Raw genomic sequence first — 19,905 nt, forward strand, 5'->3', positions numbered from 1 at the left:
CAGGGAAGAAGTCACAAGGAGATCTGGTAAGAAATCAAGAGGAAACCGAATCGCGATATACCATGGTACGCAGTCACGGGCTGACTAGGCATTTAGTTCGCGTTTACCTAGCGTATTCGCGGGCCAGTTAAGCTCTCGCTTTCGAGCCGCCAGCACCGACAGATCTTCTCCAATTGTTTCCAATCGCAAGTCCGCGTAACTTTGAATTTACCTTACGTCTCGCGTTCGTCAGATTTGCACCAATATCCAAACCTACTTCACCTTTCTCCTTTGAATACAGCCAATTTTTTTTTTATCATTCTAATCTCTCCTTGGTTTCCTTATTCTTATTCCTCCAATCGTCCTTTCTTCCTACCTTCCTTCCTTCCTTCCTTCCTTCCTTCCTTCCTTCCCTCCTTCCTCCTTCCTTTTCCCTTTCCTTTCTTCCTTTTCCCTTTCCTTTCTTCCTTGTTTTCCTCCTACCATTTGTTCCTTCGTTCCTTCTTTCTTTTAAACATCTGTCATTGGTTTTACTGTAAAACGATCAAAGATTTTTAAACGTGTATCAGGACCATTTCTCACAGGCGTTTACTACTGCTGAGTACCATAAAGCAGATGCTTGTTGATATTGCAAAAACAAGTCCAAGAAGTTTGCTGTTTCTTCGGATCAGAAAATCTCTTCTAACCACGAGTAAGTGAAACTTTGCTACAAAACATTTGACGATCGTCAATTACCCAAATATCAGTGGAACGTGATTTTCTTTTTGTTGATTATCTTATCATGGATATTTCAATTGCATTTATCTCAATTCATGATCGTAGATTCAAATTGTTCGTGCTAATGAAAATTAACGTTTATATCGCGATTTCGGAAAATTATAATTACGTATTCGCCCGAGCGACTGCTTCGTGTGAAATTCCATTGTAAAATTGGGACAGTTGATCTCAAACAAAATTTGTATAGATGAAAACGCGGTAAGTCAAATGATTTTGAATCATCAGTGGAACGAAACATCTTGTATATACAATGTGCAAACATCTTGTTGCGTAACAGTCTATCGTAAACGATTCGGAGCACGCTTTTAAACAAACGTACCTGTCATGAATACGAAAATTATACTGTTGTCATTCACGTTAAGTATTATCTCATTCACGTTGCGTGCATACCTGTACGCGTGTATATTGCATGGAAATGAAGTGAGTAATTTCGAATAATTTAAAATCAATTGAATTACTGTTTTACGGTAGAGAAGTAAACATCGATTTGCACAAAATTCTTCACATTTGCATGGATGTTCCGACAAATTGGTGATATCGTACACGGAAACTATATCATCGATAGTTGCGATCACACAACTCTTACCCCAAATATATAATGTAAAGAAAACGATCGGAATTTGGGACAATGGGCATATACCTACGCTTTAATATGACGTTCGCGTTATTTTTAGCGTCAACAATTTGAAAGATCACGTATAAGCATTGGCACGTCTTACGATAAACAGATTAAATGAAGAAGAAGAAGAAGAAGAAGAAGATGATGATGAAGAAGAATAAGAGAAAAAAGGAAAAGAAAAAATAATCGGGAGAGAAAGAGACGTTTGAGGTTGAGGGTCGGAAGAGGTAGGAGGAGGATAGGTGGAAGAAGAGGAAAGAGAATAATTTTGAAAGTGAAACTTGGTTTAATTTTAGCAACGTTAAACGGATAATGTTTAATATAAATCTTAAAGAAGCGCAATGCTTGCGAACCTAGTGCTTCGATGGGGAAAAAATGATGAGATAAAAAGAGGGGGAATCGATTCGTATTTCACGAGGTATTATTTCGAGGAGCAATTGCGCGTCCAAATCGACGGAAAGTTGATCGTCCGATAAAGAAAAATTTGTCGGATCGTGGACGATACACGCATATAAACCTGAAGAAAATATCGAATAAATGGCTGGAAGAATATCAAACAATAAATTTGCCGACGCATGAGATCACATCGATGGAACGGATGTTCGTTTGTTTTATCGATAAAATAATCTTTGCACCCTGTAGCGTTGAAATTCGTGTAAAAATATACGGTGCCCATTAACCTCTTTCTTTAACCTCGATTTTCGTCAATTGAGTTATTTTTAAAATAGCCTCCGATCGCATACGAGTCACTATAATTATATACCGCTTACTTTTCTAATTCTTTCAATCTTTCCTGCTGGGAAAATTTAACGACTGTTAACAAGATTAATATGCTATGGCATGTCAATTTCGCGCGATTTTTCCCGATCGTTTTTCCCGCGTTATACGATATTCGAATAATTCGAGTAATTTTTATATGTATCATCTTACTTCTCTTTTTATTAATATACGTGTATATATTGTACATGTATAGGTATAAAACGTTACGTTACGCACGTTTCCGATATGATATGACCAAAAGCCAAGGTTTATCGGAAACGAATGATCACACATACATTGACGTGTTGCGTTCAACATTATGCATAATCGCTTGAAACTAAATAATGGACAAGATCATCTTCGTTTATAAGATTACCTATCATGTCAATCAATACTCAATTGAATGAATCGCGTATGCTGTATCGAGTTCAATATAATTAGAACATTTCTTTTGATTCACCATAACAAATTTTTTGTCAATGCATTCATTTTGATCGTCATCGTTATTGTCATCCATGAAAGGTTGCATACTTTTCCATTGACTGCATTCATTGAATAATAGAACGTTCAACGCGAGCGTATGGTACATTCAATAGAATGTTAGACGTACTATTATGCGTCACGCGCATTTTTATAGTTACATATGAGATCGGTCATGACAGTATACACTTACGTTTACATGTCGAATATTATTGAATCGAGTACGAAGACCGAAAAGCGACATCTTCTCGAGTGCAAAGCTCAAATCGCGATATTCGAGTAGAATTGCCCTTAATTTTCAAATTACATGAACCGCTTATTCTCGGTCAGATACTTATCATTCTCAGTCTGTTTCTAATGAAACTAAAAACGGGTCAAGATCGACGATGCAATGGTCGAGTCGTGCGTATCTATTCGATATACAACGTAAAGTAGAAGTTATAAGTAGAATTCGCTTCGAAGGTTCGAAAGTTTTTAACGTGAAATGTGTATTATTTTGTACTCCGAAAATTTCGAACGCTCGAACAATCGCTAATGGTGATATGTCTATGTATATGAAAGGAAATAAATGTAAAACATGACACGTTCCAGTCTGGTAAATTCCATTAATATTATAATGCAATAAACTGCGTTCGATAACAAGCGTCTACAAACGCTTGATCGTTCGATACGTTTTATCGTCGCCAACCCCGATGCTGTTGTCATCGTTATCTAATAAATGCGAACAAATCGCGCGATTTTTCGTTCCACTGTTTCACGGTCAAGTCGCGACCCACTTCTATCCCATTCGTGAAACATAGAATACCCGCGCATGACACTCAACGAAGAAGAAACAGAAAACGTTTGAAATGATTCCAAAAAGATATCTGATGATTTTACGTACAGTTGGCATTGCAACCGTTAATCACTGCCAATTGCTGCCTAGTCCCATGAACCTGACCCAATAATGCAGAAGATTACGTACGAAAACGAAAACAAGAACGATAACGAGAATGAGAAATTCCTACTTGTATTTTACGTAATTTAGTACCGTTGAGATCGAAATCGATCAAAATATCGATTATTGTTTTCCGTTTAAGTAAGTGATTTCGTCAAGGATGAAGAGTCATAAGGATAGATAAGGCCAGCAAAAAAATGCCATTACAGATGTGAACGTTAAATCGGTTGCAGGAAACGACGAACGCGTGGAAAATGCGATCCTGGAAAGGCTCAACGTGCGGTATTTTTCTTCTGGCTGTGGTGTCGATCGTCAGTGGGATACCCGATTTTTCAGACTTGCCGGCAGGTCCTTATTGCGCCAAATGGTATCCATTAGGCGATTGTTGTGCAGGTCGTCAGGACGATTGTAGTACTCCAATTCTCAGCACCGTTTGTTATTGCGATGATTTTTGCAACCGAGAGAAACAAGAAGATTGTTGTCCAGATTATTGGAGCCACTGCAAAGGAATCGAACCCAACATCACTCTACCACCGCCGCAAGAAACAAGACGTTCGTAACTAACAAAAGTTTATTCGAAGATCCTTTCTAGCGAGACAAAACTAATCATAGACAATTCCTTGTTTCAGGTTGCTATTTCCAGGGGAAATATTACAACCAAGACCAAACATTTACAATCAATTGCAATATATGGTATATTTATTTTGTATATCGCAAACGCTTAACAGATTCACATACTTACTTTCGGTAAACTCATCAACGATACATGTACGATTTTTCAGCAAATGTACGGTAATGGGTAGAGACACTGAAGTATTTTGCGAACAGCATCGATGTTTGCAAAACCCAGAACTAATAGATGAGATCAACTCGCAGGATTTGAGTTGGAGGGCACGAAATTACTCCGAGTTTTGGGGTAGAACGTTAGACGAAGGTGTGAAACTGCGCTTGGGTACTTTAAATCCGTCACGATCGGTAAGAAGCGTAAATTTCTTCGATGTTTACTTCAGTAATTTCGATTCGTTTCGATTCGAATGCGATCAATTCAAGCAAATTCGATCAACCGTTGCGTCCATCGGACATCCAAGGTTTACAGAATGAATTCCGTCCGACGGATTTACGATCCGGAGTCCCTACCACGAGAGTTCGACGCCAGGATTCGTTGGCCTCGAGAGATCTCGGACATAGACGATCAAGGTTGGTGCGGCGCATCCTGGGCGATTTCTGCCACACGCGTCGCTTCAGACAGATTTGCCTTAATGAGTAAGGGAGCCGATAGCGTCCTCCTCAGCGCACAGCATTTACTCTCGTGTAACAACAGAGGACAGCAAGCTTGCAGCGGCGGCTATTTGGACAGAGCCTGGCTATACATGCGAAAATTCGGGTAATTCTTGGTTAAATCATCGTTACGCTATGTTTTTTATGTGCCAATCTTTTTGCAATTTTACCTACAGATACTAAGTTCAATTCGCTTTCGATTCAACTGGTGATGATACTATAACTACTCGGCTACCTGATTTTTATCTTTCTTTTTTCTGCGATTTCACTTTTTAGCCTAGTCGACGAAGACTGTTATCCATGGGAAGGCACGAACGTACAATGCAAGTTGCGAAAGAGAACAGACTTGAAGACTGCTGGTTGTCGTCCTCCGGTAAATCCACTTCGAACAGAATTATATAAAGTTGGGCCGGCTTATCGGTTAGGCAACGAAACCGATATTATGTACGAAATTTTAACATCTGGACCGGTGCAAGGTAAGTGATTTCTTGTCAACCCGACATTTTTTCTTTATTCGCAAACACTTAACAAAAAGGTCGGTGAGATCTAACAACGACAATACTTTTAGCTACCATGAAAGTTTACCAAGACTTTTTCTCTTATGAATCCGGAATATATAAACACACAGCAACCACCGAACACTATGCATTTGGCTATCATTCGGTTAGGATTATCGGATGGGGGGAAGATACGTCCGCGCATCGTCATCACAACTTGCCAATTAAATATTGGGTAAGACTCATCTAATTCTTCTACCTATTTTTCTATCCTTACATTGAAACGATTCATGATTACGTACTGATAAATAATACGTAACGAATTTTTTGCTCCAGTTGGTCGTTAACTCTTGGGGTCAGCAATGGGGCGAGAGCGGTTTGTTTCGAATTCAAAGAGGAACTAATGAGTGTGATATCGAATCGTTCGTAGTAGCAGTATGGGCGAAAACTATCTAAGGAAAGGTGCAAGAATCAGGAAATGCTGCATTTATCTATCGGATCGTATATTGCGTTGCGTTGCGCTTTACTTCTATCAATATACGAAATCGATTCGTGTTCGATTCATCGTTATTTCCTTTGCATCATTACACATATATATATTTTTCTCATTCACAACAAATTCCATTTAACATATTTTATTAACGTATCAATTAATGTTTGCACACAGTTTAAGAAACAAATGAAACGATTGCCAAATACTTTCTGACCATATATGTAGGCAACACCATGTATGAACTAATTCATCTGTATGTTAGGGAATAAAATATCAGATGCTCTGAATATATTAATATATTTTTGCATAAAGTAGTTTTCTAACTGACCCTTGTTGAAACATGTCACTGACGCTTGTTCGTATCTGGCACTCGTTATCACTTCTATAGTGATTACCGGCTATTTTACCTGCGTGGCTGTTTTTCAAACTACCACGCTACGTCGAGCACTTCTACAATGCGGTCTGTATACTTCCAACTTATCTTTTGGTGTATTCATCGCAGAATAATCGATCGGAAATGGTACATTATTGCCCCGAATTAAGCAGGAATCTGTCATACCGAGAAAATGTTCTCCTGGTCCGAACGGACCGCGACCGAATAAAAAGTTGGCGAATACTAGTTGGTACTGTGGCCAACCGAGACGATGGTCTCCGTTCTAAAGAAAATGCAAAAATTAATTGTTTTAATATTTCCCTTGCCTGCCATCTCACTATTTTATTCCCGTCCCTCCAATCATCAAACCCTTTCCCACTCTCTTTCATGCACTCTTGATCTTTTCTTCTTATTATGCATCTCCCATAATTTCCTTTTATCCTCCTATATTTTCACGCATGCTAATCTTAACAATAATATCAACCGTAAAAAATATCTATCATATATGTAGTATAGTGTAGTGTAGTACAGTATAGTATAATATAGTACAGTATAGTAGAAGCTTATTACCGACGTCACAGAATTATATGCCATATCCAGACATTTGGAGATCCTGTCAGAGTCTAGGCCAACGACTGATCCGTAAAACGAGCCAAGCTCTTTCTTCGAAATCACTCCATTCACTGAGCTATTGATAGCAAGAAAAAATATTCGTGGCAAAATTTTTAACCAAAATGGAATGTCATTGTAAGATGCGCCTCCAGCTGGTGCGACAACGCGCGCCCACCAACATAACCATTCCTCCAGGCTGATCTTTCCTCGGTCACCTTCCTTCTTTTTCTCTTGAAAGATTAAGTCCGCTAGTCCTTGTTCGGCCTCTATTAATCGTAAATATTCGGGCCCGTTCCATGACCAATCTGCGAATCTTCTCAGCCGCTTTCAAAAATATTGAACTATTAATACAAATCTTTCGATAATATAACAATATTAGACGAACACGTCTATTTATAGATATACCTCTGAAAGTATTCGAAAATCTTTTCGGTTAATGAAACCATCTCTATCGTGGTCCAAAAGATAAGTGAAAAAATGTGAAAACTTGTCACGTTGAATGGGCGCTAAATCATTTAACTTTCCTCCCTTCCTGGCTTCTTCTATAGCAATCAGATTTTCGTCGCTCGGATATCGACTCACCCATGTTGCTGTTTTACCAAAAATACAAAGGAGAAACAAAGAAGAAAACAAAAGAAAAAGAAAAAAGTTTGGTTAATGTAAAATGATATTCTGATAATAATAGCGTAAACTATAAACGCATATATTAACGCATACTTTGCGTATGGATACTTGTAATATACCTACATATGTATGTAATAAAAATAATATTTGTGTTTGTCTATGTTTTTACCGCCTCTATTTTATCCATTCAAATCTGGTCTACAGTATTTTAAGTTCTGTTGTTATATCTAACATTCAAGCTTCGTGAACAAAAATGACAAAATCTTACTCCAAACGTGTACGCTCCAACTAGGATGTTCCAATTGTTTATTCGAAACAGGATCATTAACGATTTCATCGACATTAGTCGAAACAGTTCGCCATCTCTTCAACAAATCTTTCGTTCTATCGCGTGTACGATCACAAGCTTGTCGCCAGTTTGCGATAAATTTGCGCGGCACTTTCAATGCGTTATTCTCTTCCAGACCAAGTTCTTGGCTACCAGCGGAACTTCTGCTTCTTTTGTCGGTCGTTTCGGTTTCCGTTGCCGTTTCGTTTCCTTCTACGACCTCTTGCATCGATGGATAATAAATCGGATCCTTTATACTGTCTGAGCGACTCTCCATCGCGGACTACGTCTCCTTAACTACCACTTATTCGTGCTACCTCTCCTGAAATAATCAATTCCTCGACAAGAGGTCACCAGGTCGCTCGATAATGGAACTGTCTGTACCGTCTAATATTTTCATAACTGCTTTTGTATTTTCATCGTATCATCGAGCATCCTCCTACATTTCCCACTGTAACCTTTGATTTATCCTGACAATTGATTTCGAATCAAAAATCAAATCTCTTGCGATTCTTTTAAACGTCTAACTATAAACAAATCAATCTGTGATGCTTTTAACAAAAGTGTCATTTTAACAGAAAGGAAACCTTAAAGAAGAAAGAAACAGAAATATTTGTTAAAAATTGTCATTTTTGGAATTTAATTAGTTTATTCATTTGTTATATTCATCTTACTGAACCTATCTACATATTTAAATGCGCATTAGAATCACCTTAAACTTCCTAACTTCAATTCGAATGTTTCGAATGAATTTGTGCATCAATTATTAAGTTTTTTCTACACTGTACGATTATAGTCCGATAACTATTCTGGTGATTTCTTTTACCTTTTTCTTACATTATCGGTGGATAAAACACAAAAATTTGTTGTTTTTTCCTTCCCATAGATGTCTCCGTGATACTTGTAACATCGAGTATACTATCTTCAGTACTTAGTATACAATGGCTTAATACGTCGACGTCGGAAAGGTTATATTTTCCTTCCTTCTATTTCACTTGTCGAGGGTGAGTGCTACATGATTGAAATCGTGTTATATCTCAAGAATCCAATCGTATTTCTGTATCGCTCGTGAAAGAGATTTATTGTCAAGCATACTCGTACAAAATATTCTTATGATTTTATTCGTTATTTTCACGAGAATGCTATATTTATTGTGTCAATGAAGTTAACCTTTTCATTTGTTGTATCTCATGCCTCGTTTCCTTTATTTCTTTAGATATCGTGATTTTAATTATTGTTGATGCTTCTTTAGATTAAGTTCAATCGTACGCTTATTTAGTTATGATTATATTTATATCTGTATTGTTTTTTCTCAGGGTTTCGCGATGGGTGCATATAAATATATGCAAGAGTTGTATCGCAAGAAGCAGAGCGATGTGCTGCGATTCTTGCTTCGTGTCAGATGTTGGCAATATCGTCAATTAACTAAAATGCATCGTGCTCCCAGACCATCTAGACCTGATAAAGCACGTCGTTTGGGTTACAAAGCTAAAGAAGGTATAAATCATAGTTTCTTAATAGGAAATATAAAATGACAAACATCACCAAATTTTAACATTTTCAAATCAAACTAGTTACATTACATTAATCTACTTTAATTGTATAATTTTAATTCTTACACTTATTTTTTTATCGTTATTTTTATTTTTACATGTAAAATATCTGCAACATTAAATGTTTAAGAAGTACAGATGATGAGATATACATGCACCACTCTTACAATTACATGGTGATTTGTATATACTGACATTGTTTTCTTTCTAATTTAAACTATGTAAAATTTATGTATATGTAATATAATACACATGAGAATTTTACTATCAATATGCAGGTTTTGTCATATTTAGAATTCGTGTACGAAGAGGTGGCCGTAAACGTCCTGTTCCCAAAGGTGCAACTTATGGAAAGCCGAAAAGTCATGGCGTTAATCAATTGAAGCCTACTAGAAAGTTACAGTCTGTTGCTGAGGTAAGTTCATAACTGGGGGAACCACTTTACATATAGAGACTCTTGCTTTTTTGTTTCTACTTTTTGATTAATAGACATAATATTTTGTAATTTAATTATCTTCAGGAACGTGTTGGTCGTCGTTGTGGTGGTCTACGAGTTTTAAACAGTTATTGGGTAGCTCAGGATTCTTCATATAAATATTATGAAGTTATCCTGATTGATCCAGCACATAAGGTAATTTTCATAATATTTGAACAATTTATACACTTAATTTAATAGAATATGATGATATTGTTATATATTACTGAAGTATTGTGATTTTTCATCTTCCTTGGATGTCTGAGTGAATAAATACAGTAAAAGAGATTTACAATACAGTTGCAAGAGATGTATTATTAATATTCGATTATATTTCAGGCAATTCGTAATGATCCAAAAGTTAACTGGGTATGTAATGCAGTACATAAGCATCGTGAACTTCGTGGAAAGACATCAGCGGGCAGAAGTTCGCGAGGTTTAGGTAAAGGACATCGTTACTCACAAACTATCGGTGGTTCTCGTCGTGCAGCTTGGTTGAGAAGAAATTCTTTGTCACTTCGCAGAAAACGATAAATTTATTAAGTATTTCGAATAATGATCTTCACGTGTATACGATACATCATTTCATTGATATATTAGAAATATTTGTATCAATATTATGGTATATCTTGTACGAAATAAATGTTTCTTTCCTAATGGGTTATTTTATATACTTTTTTCACACTTTTTCATTTCATTATATACTTTTTTTTTATTACATTTTTATTATACTTTTTTCTTACATTCGATTTAGTTATATGTACAAGTTCCAAAATTTTGTATTTTGATAGAATATTAAAACTCATAATTCTGTGCAATAAATTTTTATATTTATCCATAATACATATAATCTAAAAATAGCGTTAAAAAATATATTTTATTGTCCAGGGCCAGACAGTGACTTATCCATGAACTTTTTCTTTGCAAAACATAGCCACCATTTGCTTGGTTTACCATCTTCACCATATACCTTTTCTACAAGCCTAACACCTGTTTCTTGTCTTATTTGTTGTAAATATTGCCTCATAGTATCTGTGGAAAAAGAAACAATTTTTTTATCTAATACCTGCATCTTTTTTGGTAAAAAAATTAATGCAATATGCACATTACCTGCTTCTACAGGATTACTTGGTTTTGCATATACAGAATTCAAAGGAAAACCAGGATCACCAGGGATGTCAAATTTTGATATAGCAAGAGAATACATTTCATTTGTTGCTTGAGCTTGAGTTGCACACTTCTGTAATCTCTTCAAGCACTCCGTTATATATAACGTAATGTAAATTAAAACTCTATCAGCTTCGCTCTAAAATGACACAATTCTTAATGCTTTTCAAATATAAATTTAACTCCTAATAAAGATAAAATTAATACCTTAATTTCATATGTCCTAAAGAACACATTTGCCTTAAAGAAATACAATGCTTCGTCAATTATATCTAGATCCTTATTGTTGAAGGGAGGTGCAGGACCTCTAAAATGCGTTCTAATTGGCAAAAGTGCCATATTACCGACATTTCCATTATTTTCAATGAAACTTGAATGATATGCCTATAATAAAAAACAACTGACATGTCCGTGTAGTACTATAATAAATTTGATAAGAATAAAACGTAAGTACATAAGAAAATCTAAGGTAAAAGTAAGTGTTAATAAAAATGATCTACCAATGGTACACGTAATGTTCAATATTACATTAAAACATGTTACTTACAGGCATATTGACAAATCAATGTAAAAGATGTACCGTTTAAATCTATAACTTTTCACATATATAACGTCAAACGAGCGTATTCACCTTACATGTAACATGCAAATCAATACATCATATACACATTTTTGATTAAAGATAGCAAAGTTAACAAGATACGTGAGTAATACTGAGTATATACAGCCAGCTTCAAGAGTATAGAAATTATAACAACGCCTAACAAGTTCTAGCTCTTTTGATGTATAAAGTATAAAGTAATTGAATTTTTATCATTTCAATTTTGTTTTATACATAAATGCAAACATAATCACGTATAATTTGGTCGTTAACGATATTTCTCATTTTCAATATTGTAACTAGTGTAAGAATTCTTTGATTGGTAGACTAACCACGTTCTTACTATCCACTTTATTCTATTCGTTTATAAGTATCTACCCTGCATACATATGTAGATTTAGAAAATATACTTTTTGTCATATTCAATGTTACATAATTTTTAATTCGAATTTTGTATAGTAAAATTTATTCTAGTAATAATCCAATGAAATGCATTCTTGATTTTTTAGATTGGTCATTCTATTCATTTTATGTGAGAATTACTTCCGGTCATTTCCGTTAAATGGCGACGACGATGGATAGTTCGTATCGCAGTGTGTGGTCGTAACATTTTCTTCGTGATTTTGAGGAACCAATTAATTGTTCTTTTTGTCTATCATAATTTTATTACTCCAGTTAGTTCATGTACGATAATTCGTTTATAAACTTATACGTGCAAGAACGATAAAATCGAAAGCATAAGCGTGCCTTTTGTCGGATCCTTTTGTATAAGAATAATGGCCGAAGTTGAAGGAAAAAAGCTCACTGAACTGCGAGTTATAGATCTAAAAACAGAACTTGAACGACGCGGGCTAGACAAAACTGGCAATAAAGCTGCACTTCTCGACCGTCTTTCCAAAGTAATTTTTCTTACTTCTCATACTGCTTATTAAGATTACGTTAATAGCATTACTCGTTATTTTATCGCCATTTTAACCCTCTTGATATCATCGATAGTTTATTTTAGTAGTAATCTACGTATATGATTACAGAGAATTAATTTCGTTAAACAACCACTATAATATTGCCTTTTTAAAATACAAATTATTTTCTAATTACAGTTAGCTAATAAAATTAGAGTCGTTAGTCCGGAAATCTTATATTTTTTAAACTGTTGTTGTTATTATAATTAAGGTAATGTCATTATTATGTTGATATATAAAGGCCATAACAGACGAAGGTCAAGATCCCGATGAATACTTGATTATACCTTGTGGTGGATTATGCAAAGTTAGCCCAAGGAAGAACAGTGGTATGTTATTTTGCCTTCTGAGAGACAAATTTAATGTTATTTATTCAAACTATCTATATTTCCTTTTTGATTTTAGTAACAGGTACAGCAAATCAAGATGAATCTGTTGATACATTAGAAAACCAGAAGGAAGAAAGTATGGAGATATTGGATACTAACGAAGCAAAACTCAAAGTAGAAACAAAGTCTGTTATAGAAGAGGATACAACAGTATCCAAGACAGAAGTAAGCGTAGTCAATATGTTTCTTATATGTATTTTATGAATTATAAAATAAATGGACAAGTATTTTAGGAACAACAAAATGAAGTCCAAAATAATGTTACTAAGGAAATGGAACACAAGCAGGAACTTAAAAATCAATTGAATAAAAGTTCAATTGAAAATACACAGATTACTGATAAAAAAGTAGAATCTGATGTAGCTACTGTAGTAAATCAAACCACAACTAATTCAGTTTCAACCGTTGAGGCTAATGGTATCGACAATGAAGATTCCATCAATCTAACTATCGGCGAAGATGAAGAAAATCTCCTTGCGGAGGAGGTAACGAATTTAATTAAATCGTGACTCTAACATTTATAGAAGGGAGAGGTAGGAATGGGACAAGAGAAAAAATAAACAAAAGTAATCGTGTATTTTATCTTGTATGTTTCAGACAGAATCTCACGAGAGGCATAAGGGTAAGTTTTATCATGTATTGGACTTCACGTATATATGTACATATATGTATATACATATATACATACATATACACATATCTATTTATATGTATATGTACGTATGAATAGTCTAAGATTTCAAGGAATAAATATAGCGCTACTATTGTCGATGGTCACGAGTAAGTTATTTAAATATGTGGCATCAAGACTAAGGGACATGTTTATCTACGTGTAAACCCTCACCTATTCAGAATTACGAGCGCGCTGAATTTATCAACAAAGTTACTCTTCATGCTTCATTTTACATCCGATCTTCGAGCTTCATATGTGCAATCAAGCACACGTGCAGGAATGGATGCACACCCATTTGTCATGTGGACATGACAGCAGTAATATACCAGCAATGTATCATGGGACGATGATCGACAAGGTTTCAACTGAAATGAAACGTACATTCGCCGACGTTCTTGCGCGCAGTTTAATACCAACAAAGTTAATGTTGATATTATGTTCCACAAGTTTATCCAATAAGTGCTAGTCTATAAGTTAGTTAACGTTAGAGTTTGATATAAAGTTACATTTAATTCTACCTAACCACATAGAGCATCGTTGGATCGTTTGGTCTCCGAATTGTGTGGATACAAGAAGACTCAAGAGTATCTCAAGTCAAAACTCTTCCCAGTATGTGGTTGATGATGCATCGTTATTTATCACGCCGGAAAAATCAATGCCTTAAAACTATTGACTTAAAATTATCGCATGTTATTTTAACGTGCAAATATGTTGCTCTCGCAAAAATCATAGTTATCGACATAATCTTCTACGTGCGCACGCGCGCGTACGTGTTCCTTTTTTTCAACCTTTTCAGCTTTTTTTTCTCCTTTTCCATCTACTTTCCTTTCTTCTTTCCCACATTACCTTTAGATTTCCTGAAATTTTTCTTTTAATTTAGGCTTTGGTTCAGAGTCCGTTTCGTGTAAAGGTACAAAGGTAACTTTAAGTTATTAGAAAATCGAAAGAAAACAAAGATAAAGTAGGGTCACTATGGATTATACCATTGAAGAGCGAATTTGTGATATTGCAATCATGCGATCTTCATCATAATTTGCTCCGCAATCTGTTAGTGGTTCGGGAAAATTCCATGCAGGAAATACAGGCCACTAAGCAGCAGGAGTGTTAGGGAGGGAGAAGAAATCTGGCTTCGCAGAAAGTGACTATGCTACCTTGATTGTCTCTGCAGATGGAGGAGAGAAGAAGAAAGTGGAAGAAAGCAAGAAGGGAGAGTCTAAAGGGAGCAGTAGAGCAGAAGCCGGTGCCAACAACAAGGAAGGGACAACATCGGGTGGAAACGTCGGGACGAAGAGCAAGCAGGACGGTGGTGGAGACGGAAGCAAGAGGTTGGTCTCTCATTGCTAAACGGTTCACAGTGGTACGACAACGAAATGTCACACAACTCTATGCTAGCGATGCTCTTCCGCCGCATAAAATACCATCAGGATAATATACTGTCGAACGATGGATTTCCAAGCTGAATTATTCGTCACAATCGCACGCAAGATTACTTTATTCCCTTTTTTTCAATCGCATACGAAGTTCCTTTCCAATCTCGTATGTTTAGGCTATAATTCTTAACTCTGGAAAGTATGTTAAGAAATCGAGAAATTGGCTAGCAAACTTAACCAAATCAAGTCCTATATAAACCGCTCCTAATCATAAACGAATATTTTTCGATGGTGTGTTACACGATCTACAATTACCAATGAAAGCGATTTCATATGCTACCTCTTCCCTCTCTGGTGAAGATATTCGTTTATTAAACAAACAGCAGTTTCGTCGAGCATGGTAGCAAGATATATTAGCATCTCGAGATAAATCATACAATCGACTGATCCCGCTTAAGCCTTAACGCGACATCAAGCAATCATATCATTCACCGAAGACACTACTACTATATATTGCGTGCGTGTCGATACTTGTTGCAAGTTGCAAAGAAGTGCCAAGCCTACTCGGAAGAACTACGAAGGAGATGCCCCATTTTTGGAAAGCTTGTGTAAAAGGGATACACAATAATACAAATATATTTACCGCACGGACATACTTTCGTTACTCACGAATGATGAAAACTGGATTCAACTGCAATGAAAACATAGTAATTTCTTTAAACTGGTAACAAATTGTATCACAACGATACGTACAAGAGAACGTCAAAACGAATATCTAATTATTCCTACTGTTACTGTTATTGTTCTTTCCATTATTGTTGTTGTTGCTGCCGCTGCTGTTGTTATTGTTATCTTTATCATTGTTAACAATGATGATGGTGCTAATGATGACGCTGGTGATAATAATAACGATGATAATAATAATAATCATGATAACGATGACGATGACGACGATGGTCATAATAATAGCGATATCATTATAAAAATAAAAGTTGCTAGCCAAATTTATATGCTTAACATAGTTACAGAGGTACCTAATTAAGCCTCGATAAAAACAAACAAAATCATTATTTCTAATATGTTATCTTTCATATGTAATAAGGATTGTTCAAATGATTACCAGTCATAATGAAAATAATAATTGTTTTCAGCGTGGAGTCTAGCAACAAGAGTCAAAAAAGGGATGATAAAGGTAACTATGAAATGATTTCTTAAATTTTGTTTACAGGATTGTAATTGAATTTTCAAATTAAAATTAACGGGATATTATCATAGCTCATATGATTGCATGTGGCACATTTCTTTACTTTTTATTTGTAATTATTTTATTCGTTGTACAGACAAGAAGACTTCACAAGTCAGCCCTGTTAATGCAAGCAGTAGAAACTTGTGGGTATCTGGATTGTCTTCGAGTACCCGTGCGACAGATTTGAAACAAATATTCTCAAAATATGGAAAAGTGATTGGCGCAAAAGTGGTTACAAATGCAAGAACGCCGGGAGCAAGATGCTATGGATATGTAACTATGTCCACCAGTGAGGATGCTGCAAAATGTATACAACATTTACATAGAACTGAACTTCATGGGCGTGTAATATCCGTAGAAAAGGTAGATGAAACGAGAAAAAAAAAGAAAAGAAAGGCTTCTTAAGCCATTGTGCTCTTAAATCTTGTGGCATACATTCCCTCACTTTGTGTTTAAAGGCCAAAGGCGATACTCAGCAGAGTCACATGCGTAAACGGGATACCACGAATGGAAAATCCGAGAAGAAGGAAGAAAAGGAAAAAATAAAGGATAATCATGAGATCAGTGATCGGAAGGATAAGGAAACGAAGAAAGAAACTGAAGATAAAGGATCAGAAGCAAGTAAGTAATTTTGTAACAAATAATTTACGTAAAATAATATTACGTGTGTTGTAAAAGGAACGTTTAAATGTACTGCAACAGCGAAAAAATCAGACGAGAAAAACAACGAGAATATCGAAAATAAAAAGATGGACGTACAAGAGAAGAAAGATGAAGTTTCAAAGGATGCCGATTCTCGGTCAACCAAGTCCACTAGCAAGAAACCGGAGAGCGAGAGAGGAAGACGCGACGAGAAGAGAATTCGATCTTGGGATCATCATCGATCTCATAGTCGATCCCGCAGCCGCGAACGGCGTAGACGTGATGACGTGCTGACGTTTGCAAAGATCAGGGTAAAAGCCAATATTACCGATGATAAGGGAGGGAGATACTTTTCTAGCGTTTAGCGATTTAGCTATCGAAAGATCAATTACGAAGCAAGGAAGAGAGTAATACTTGCCACGTGTATTTTCAGGAGGAGCGAGAAAGACAAAGACTACGGGAAAGAGAGAGGATGCTTCGTGAAGAAGAACGAAGGAGAAGAGAGGATATGGAGCGGCAACGTGAAGTAGAACGTAGGCAAAGAGAAGAAGCTGCACGATTGGAAAGAGAACGGGAGAAATTGCGAAGGGAAAGAGAAAGAATCGAGCAGGAGAAAGCCGAATTGCTCCGACTTGAACGGGAACGTCAGAAACTAGAGCGGGAAAAGCTAGAGCGAGAAAGATTGGAACTCAAAAGGCAACAGATGCGTCTAGAAGAGAGCAGGCGCGCTCCACCCCCGCCGTCCATCAAGAGATGTTCCAGCGATAGAAGGGATCCTAGAGACATGTACGTCGAGCCAGATAGAAAGCGAATGACCACCGAGCATAGTCGAAAACACATTCCGGAACGTGTGAGTGATCGACGTGGTGAAATTTTGGATCGTGTCTCAGATAGACGGTTAGACGCGTCGCCACCTACCCGCTACGAATCTAGTAGGTAAGACACGCGTGTCATTCCTGACACATGTCTCTGCCTTAACGCAAGAGAATGGAAGTAGAGAAAATATGAAAAAATCGTAACACAAATTACAGATCCGCACAAGATTTAGGGTTAAAAAAGGAATTTAAACGCAGCAGCGAGTTTACTTCACGCAGTAGTCGTCCCGATAGCTTTTCAGATGTATCTCGAGGAAGGGAAGTGATCGTTCGTCGAGAAACTCTTGGCACGACTGCAACGTCTATCGATCCTCGACAAGTTAAGGAAAGGTAAAGTAGAGAGAGAGAGAGAGAGAAGAGAGAAGAGAGAATTATTTGATGTTTTGGTACAATATGCAGTTTGATTTTCCAAACTATAGAAACGTTTTTGTATAGATACGAACGTGCAAGTACAACCACTTATAATCGTGACCGTGATGTGAGACGTTCTGAAACAGATACCCATAGGAGCTCTAGGGATAGTCATACACGATATAGTGAAAGCTTCAAACCTACGGGTTCCAGCACACCACGTTAGTATATCAAAAATATTTAAACGATTTTAAAAAATTGTTAAATTGAAGGTTAACACCATACCAATACTTGTACGCACGCACAGGTGATAGTCGTTACGTTGAAAGCAATCGAACAACTAGTAGCTGGCACTCTGGACCTCCGTCTACAAAATCATTTAATTCCGTACCAAGTAGTGGGACCCGAGATCCACGAAACGAACCATCCAGTTGGAGTTCTAGGTCCTCCGATAATGTAAACAGGTACATAACAAACCAAATCTTCTTTCTTTTCCTTTCTTGATAAATTTCCATACGATTTCTAAGCAAGGAGCCTAGCAATAATCGAATTGATTTTAGATGGAGTAATTCAAGTAGCATGGGAAACACATTACGACATCCAGTACCACCAACGTATCAAAGTGGCCCTATTCAATCTATGGGATTGACAGCACCTGGGACAGCGCCCTCGTATGATCGTTTTGATCCATATAAATCGTCTATGCCGAGCATGAGGAAATATTGATCTTGTATCGGTGATCTGTACCATTATAATGAATAATTGGTGAATTTTTGTACCCACGTGTTTCTGATGCTGGACACACGCGTGCGCTCACACTTTCACATATGCACACACACACTAAATTATTATTTATATAATTGTTAAATCAAACTTCATTATATTTCAGTAATTAATCATATACGTAAATTTTAGTTTCAAGCAGTTACGTGCATTTGATTGTGATTCGTAGAGCAGATGCAAATAACTCCTCTCGTGGATAAGTGACGTGTACATACATGTGTTAAAAATCATTTTCGACGCTCGCAGTCGCGTCGCTACCCTTTAATTAAATTTTTAATGAATTGAATGTCTCACTCCCGATACTCGTCTAATCTATCATTAATAACGAGTTTTGAATTCTTCGATTCATTCTATATCCATGCAAAATTTGACATTTCTTTAAATAACTTCTGAATTTGTGACTCAGGAGTGGAAAAAGGAAATTGTACTTCTACTATTACTGTTTCTACTGCTATTGCTATTAATACTAGTACTACTGCTACTGCTACTATAACTACTGTTATTACTACTATGCTCTCATTGCTGCAAGCAGATACTTGAGTGGTATTCATTGCGATAAATGTAAACATACAATATAACTTATACGCTATAATATTCGGCATATGTGTAATGTCGAAGTTTAATAGATTTTTGTACATTTGTTAATAGCCACGATTTAGAGATATAGAAAGAGACACGATCGAAGTGGGACAAACTATTTTTCGTTTGTCTATAACGTAATTACATTTATAAGATATATTATATCGATTGTTATTTGCAACTTCTTTCAAACAGTGACGCGCATTCATTTACATCATTGGAGATATATATTCTAGAGTAATAAGACATACCATATAGCGATATAAACAATTACATCGTGTACCTTCAATTAATTCCTTGTAGAAATACGTACATATTCTCGTAAGAATGTGACTGAACAATTTGTATATTGAATTCCACAAGACAACAGTGTATCTTATGACATTGAAATTTAGGTTCTTACGTGAAGCACACATACTATGTTTCAGTATAGCGCCAACTATCACGATATAAATAAATTTATGGTATATTAGAACTATTTGT

General features: G+C 36.2%; 5 protein-coding genes across 7 annotated transcripts; 3 read left to right on the plus strand and 2 right to left on the minus strand.

Moving 5' to 3' along the window:
• The first annotated feature begins 70 nt into the window (after window positions 1-70).
• Window positions 71-6,130, plus strand: LOC139989974 (uncharacterized peptidase C1-like protein F26E4.3). The gene is made up of 8 exons (XM_072008749.1): window positions 71-670; window positions 3,785-4,103; window positions 4,181-4,244; window positions 4,334-4,526; window positions 4,640-4,935; window positions 5,106-5,305; window positions 5,398-5,561; window positions 5,663-6,130. Exons 2-8 carry the CDS (start codon window positions 3,806-3,808, stop codon window positions 5,780-5,782), a joined length of 1,335 nt encoding a protein of 444 aa, XP_071864850.1. The 5' UTR covers window positions 71-670; window positions 3,785-3,805; the 3' UTR covers window positions 5,783-6,130.
• Window positions 5,813-8,576, minus strand: LOC139989976 (uncharacterized). 2 transcript variants are annotated; one of them, XM_072008752.1, is made up of 6 exons: window positions 8,469-8,576; window positions 8,141-8,343; window positions 7,697-8,078; window positions 7,210-7,394; window positions 6,763-7,128; window positions 5,813-6,475 (listed from the first exon to the last, which is right to left on the minus strand). In XM_072008752.1, the coding sequence occupies exons 3-6, from the start codon at window positions 8,031-8,033 to the stop codon at window positions 6,242-6,244; spliced, it is 1,122 nt and encodes a 373-aa protein (XP_071864853.1). In that variant the 5' UTR covers window positions 8,034-8,078; window positions 8,141-8,343; window positions 8,469-8,576; the 3' UTR covers window positions 5,813-6,241. The 2 variants fall into 2 exon arrangements, with proteins under 2 accessions (XP_071864853.1, XP_071864852.1); XM_072008751.1 differs by having other exon boundaries at window positions 7,697-8,343.
• Window positions 8,577-8,668: 92 nt separating this feature from the next.
• Window positions 8,669-10,441, plus strand: Rpl15 (ribosomal protein L15). Its single transcript, XM_072008758.1, has 5 exons — window positions 8,669-8,760; window positions 9,073-9,253; window positions 9,588-9,724; window positions 9,830-9,940; window positions 10,124-10,441. Exons 2-5 carry the CDS (start codon window positions 9,082-9,084, stop codon window positions 10,316-10,318), a joined length of 615 nt encoding a protein of 204 aa, XP_071864859.1. The 5' UTR covers window positions 8,669-8,760; window positions 9,073-9,081; the 3' UTR covers window positions 10,319-10,441.
• A 151-nt stretch (window positions 10,442-10,592) lies between these two features.
• Arpc3a (Actin-related protein 2/3 complex, subunit 3A) lies at window positions 10,593-11,750 on the minus strand. The gene is made up of 4 exons (XM_072008759.1): window positions 11,499-11,750; window positions 11,159-11,335; window positions 10,895-11,090; window positions 10,593-10,816 (listed from the first exon to the last, which is right to left on the minus strand). Exons 1-4 carry the CDS (start codon window positions 11,502-11,504, stop codon window positions 10,662-10,664), a joined length of 534 nt encoding a protein of 177 aa, XP_071864860.1. The 5' UTR covers window positions 11,505-11,750; the 3' UTR covers window positions 10,593-10,661.
• A 343-nt stretch (window positions 11,751-12,093) lies between these two features.
• LOC139989970 (uncharacterized) lies at window positions 12,094-19,897 on the plus strand. 2 transcript variants are annotated; one of them, XM_072008734.1, is made up of 15 exons: window positions 12,094-12,451; window positions 12,756-12,843; window positions 12,920-13,068; window positions 13,137-13,388; window positions 13,501-13,525; window positions 14,745-14,901; window positions 16,098-16,138; window positions 16,287-16,555; window positions 16,651-16,813; window positions 16,871-17,145; window positions 17,268-17,770; window positions 17,866-18,039; window positions 18,145-18,281; window positions 18,368-18,524; window positions 18,621-19,897. In XM_072008734.1, the coding sequence occupies exons 1-15, from the start codon at window positions 12,329-12,331 to the stop codon at window positions 18,784-18,786; spliced, it is 2,679 nt and encodes an 892-aa protein (XP_071864835.1). In that variant the 5' UTR covers window positions 12,094-12,328; the 3' UTR covers window positions 18,787-19,897. The 2 variants fall into 2 exon arrangements, with proteins under 2 accessions (XP_071864835.1, XP_071864836.1); XM_072008735.1 differs by having other exon boundaries at window positions 16,895-17,145.
• The last annotated feature ends 8 nt before the right edge of the window (window positions 19,898-19,905 follow it).

This window comes from Bombus fervidus, chromosome 8 (genome assembly GCF_041682495.2).
Source record: "Bombus fervidus isolate BK054 chromosome 8, iyBomFerv1, whole genome shotgun sequence".
NCBI classification, from domain to species: Eukaryota; Metazoa; Arthropoda; class Insecta; order Hymenoptera; family Apidae; genus Bombus; species Bombus fervidus.

Coding starts and splice junctions, on each gene's coding strand:
- LOC139989974 (XM_072008749.1), top strand. CDS start 3,806: ATGCGATCCTGGAAAGGCTCAACGTGCGGTATTTTTCTTCTGGCTGTG. Junction 4,104..4,180: donor ACCGCCGCAAGAAACAAGAC/GTTCGTAACTAA, acceptor TCCTTGTTTCAG/GTTGCTATTTCCAGGGGAAA. Junction 4,527..4,639: donor CTTTAAATCCGTCACGATCG/GTAAGAAGCGTA, acceptor CGGACATCCAAG/GTTTACAGAATGAATTCCGT.
- LOC139989976 (XM_072008752.1), bottom strand. CDS start 8,033: ATGGAGAGTCGCTCAGACAGTATAAAGGATCCGATTTATTATCCATCG. Junction 7,129..7,209: donor ATTTTCGAATACTTTCAGAG/GTATATCTATAA, acceptor TATTTTTGAAAG/CGGCTGAGAAGATTCGCAGA. Junction 6,476..6,762: donor CATATAATTCTGTGACGTCG/GTAATAAGCTTC, acceptor CATTTTCTTTAG/AACGGAGACCATCGTCTCGG.
- Rpl15 (XM_072008758.1), top strand. CDS start 9,082: ATGGGTGCATATAAATATATGCAAGAGTTGTATCGCAAGAAGCAGAGC. Junction 9,254..9,587: donor GGGTTACAAAGCTAAAGAAG/GTATAAATCATA, acceptor ATCAATATGCAG/GTTTTGTCATATTTAGAATT. Junction 9,941..10,123: donor TGATTGATCCAGCACATAAG/GTAATTTTCATA, acceptor ATTATATTTCAG/GCAATTCGTAATGATCCAAA.
- Arpc3a (XM_072008759.1), bottom strand. Junction 11,091..11,158: donor TTAGGACATATGAAATTAAG/GTATTAATTTTA, acceptor GTGTCATTTTAG/AGCGAAGCTGATAGAGTTTT. Junction 10,817..10,894: donor AAGTAATCCTGTAGAAGCAG/GTAATGTGCATA, acceptor CTTTTTCCACAG/ATACTATGAGGCAATATTTA.
- LOC139989970 (XM_072008734.1), top strand. CDS start 12,329: ATGGCCGAAGTTGAAGGAAAAAAGCTCACTGAACTGCGAGTTATAGAT. Junction 13,526..14,744: donor ATCTCACGAGAGGCATAAGG/GTAAGTTTTATC, acceptor TTGTCTCTGCAG/ATGGAGGAGAGAAGAAGAAA. Junction 16,556..16,650: donor GTGTAATATCCGTAGAAAAG/GTAGATGAAACG, acceptor TTGTGTTTAAAG/GCCAAAGGCGATACTCAGCA.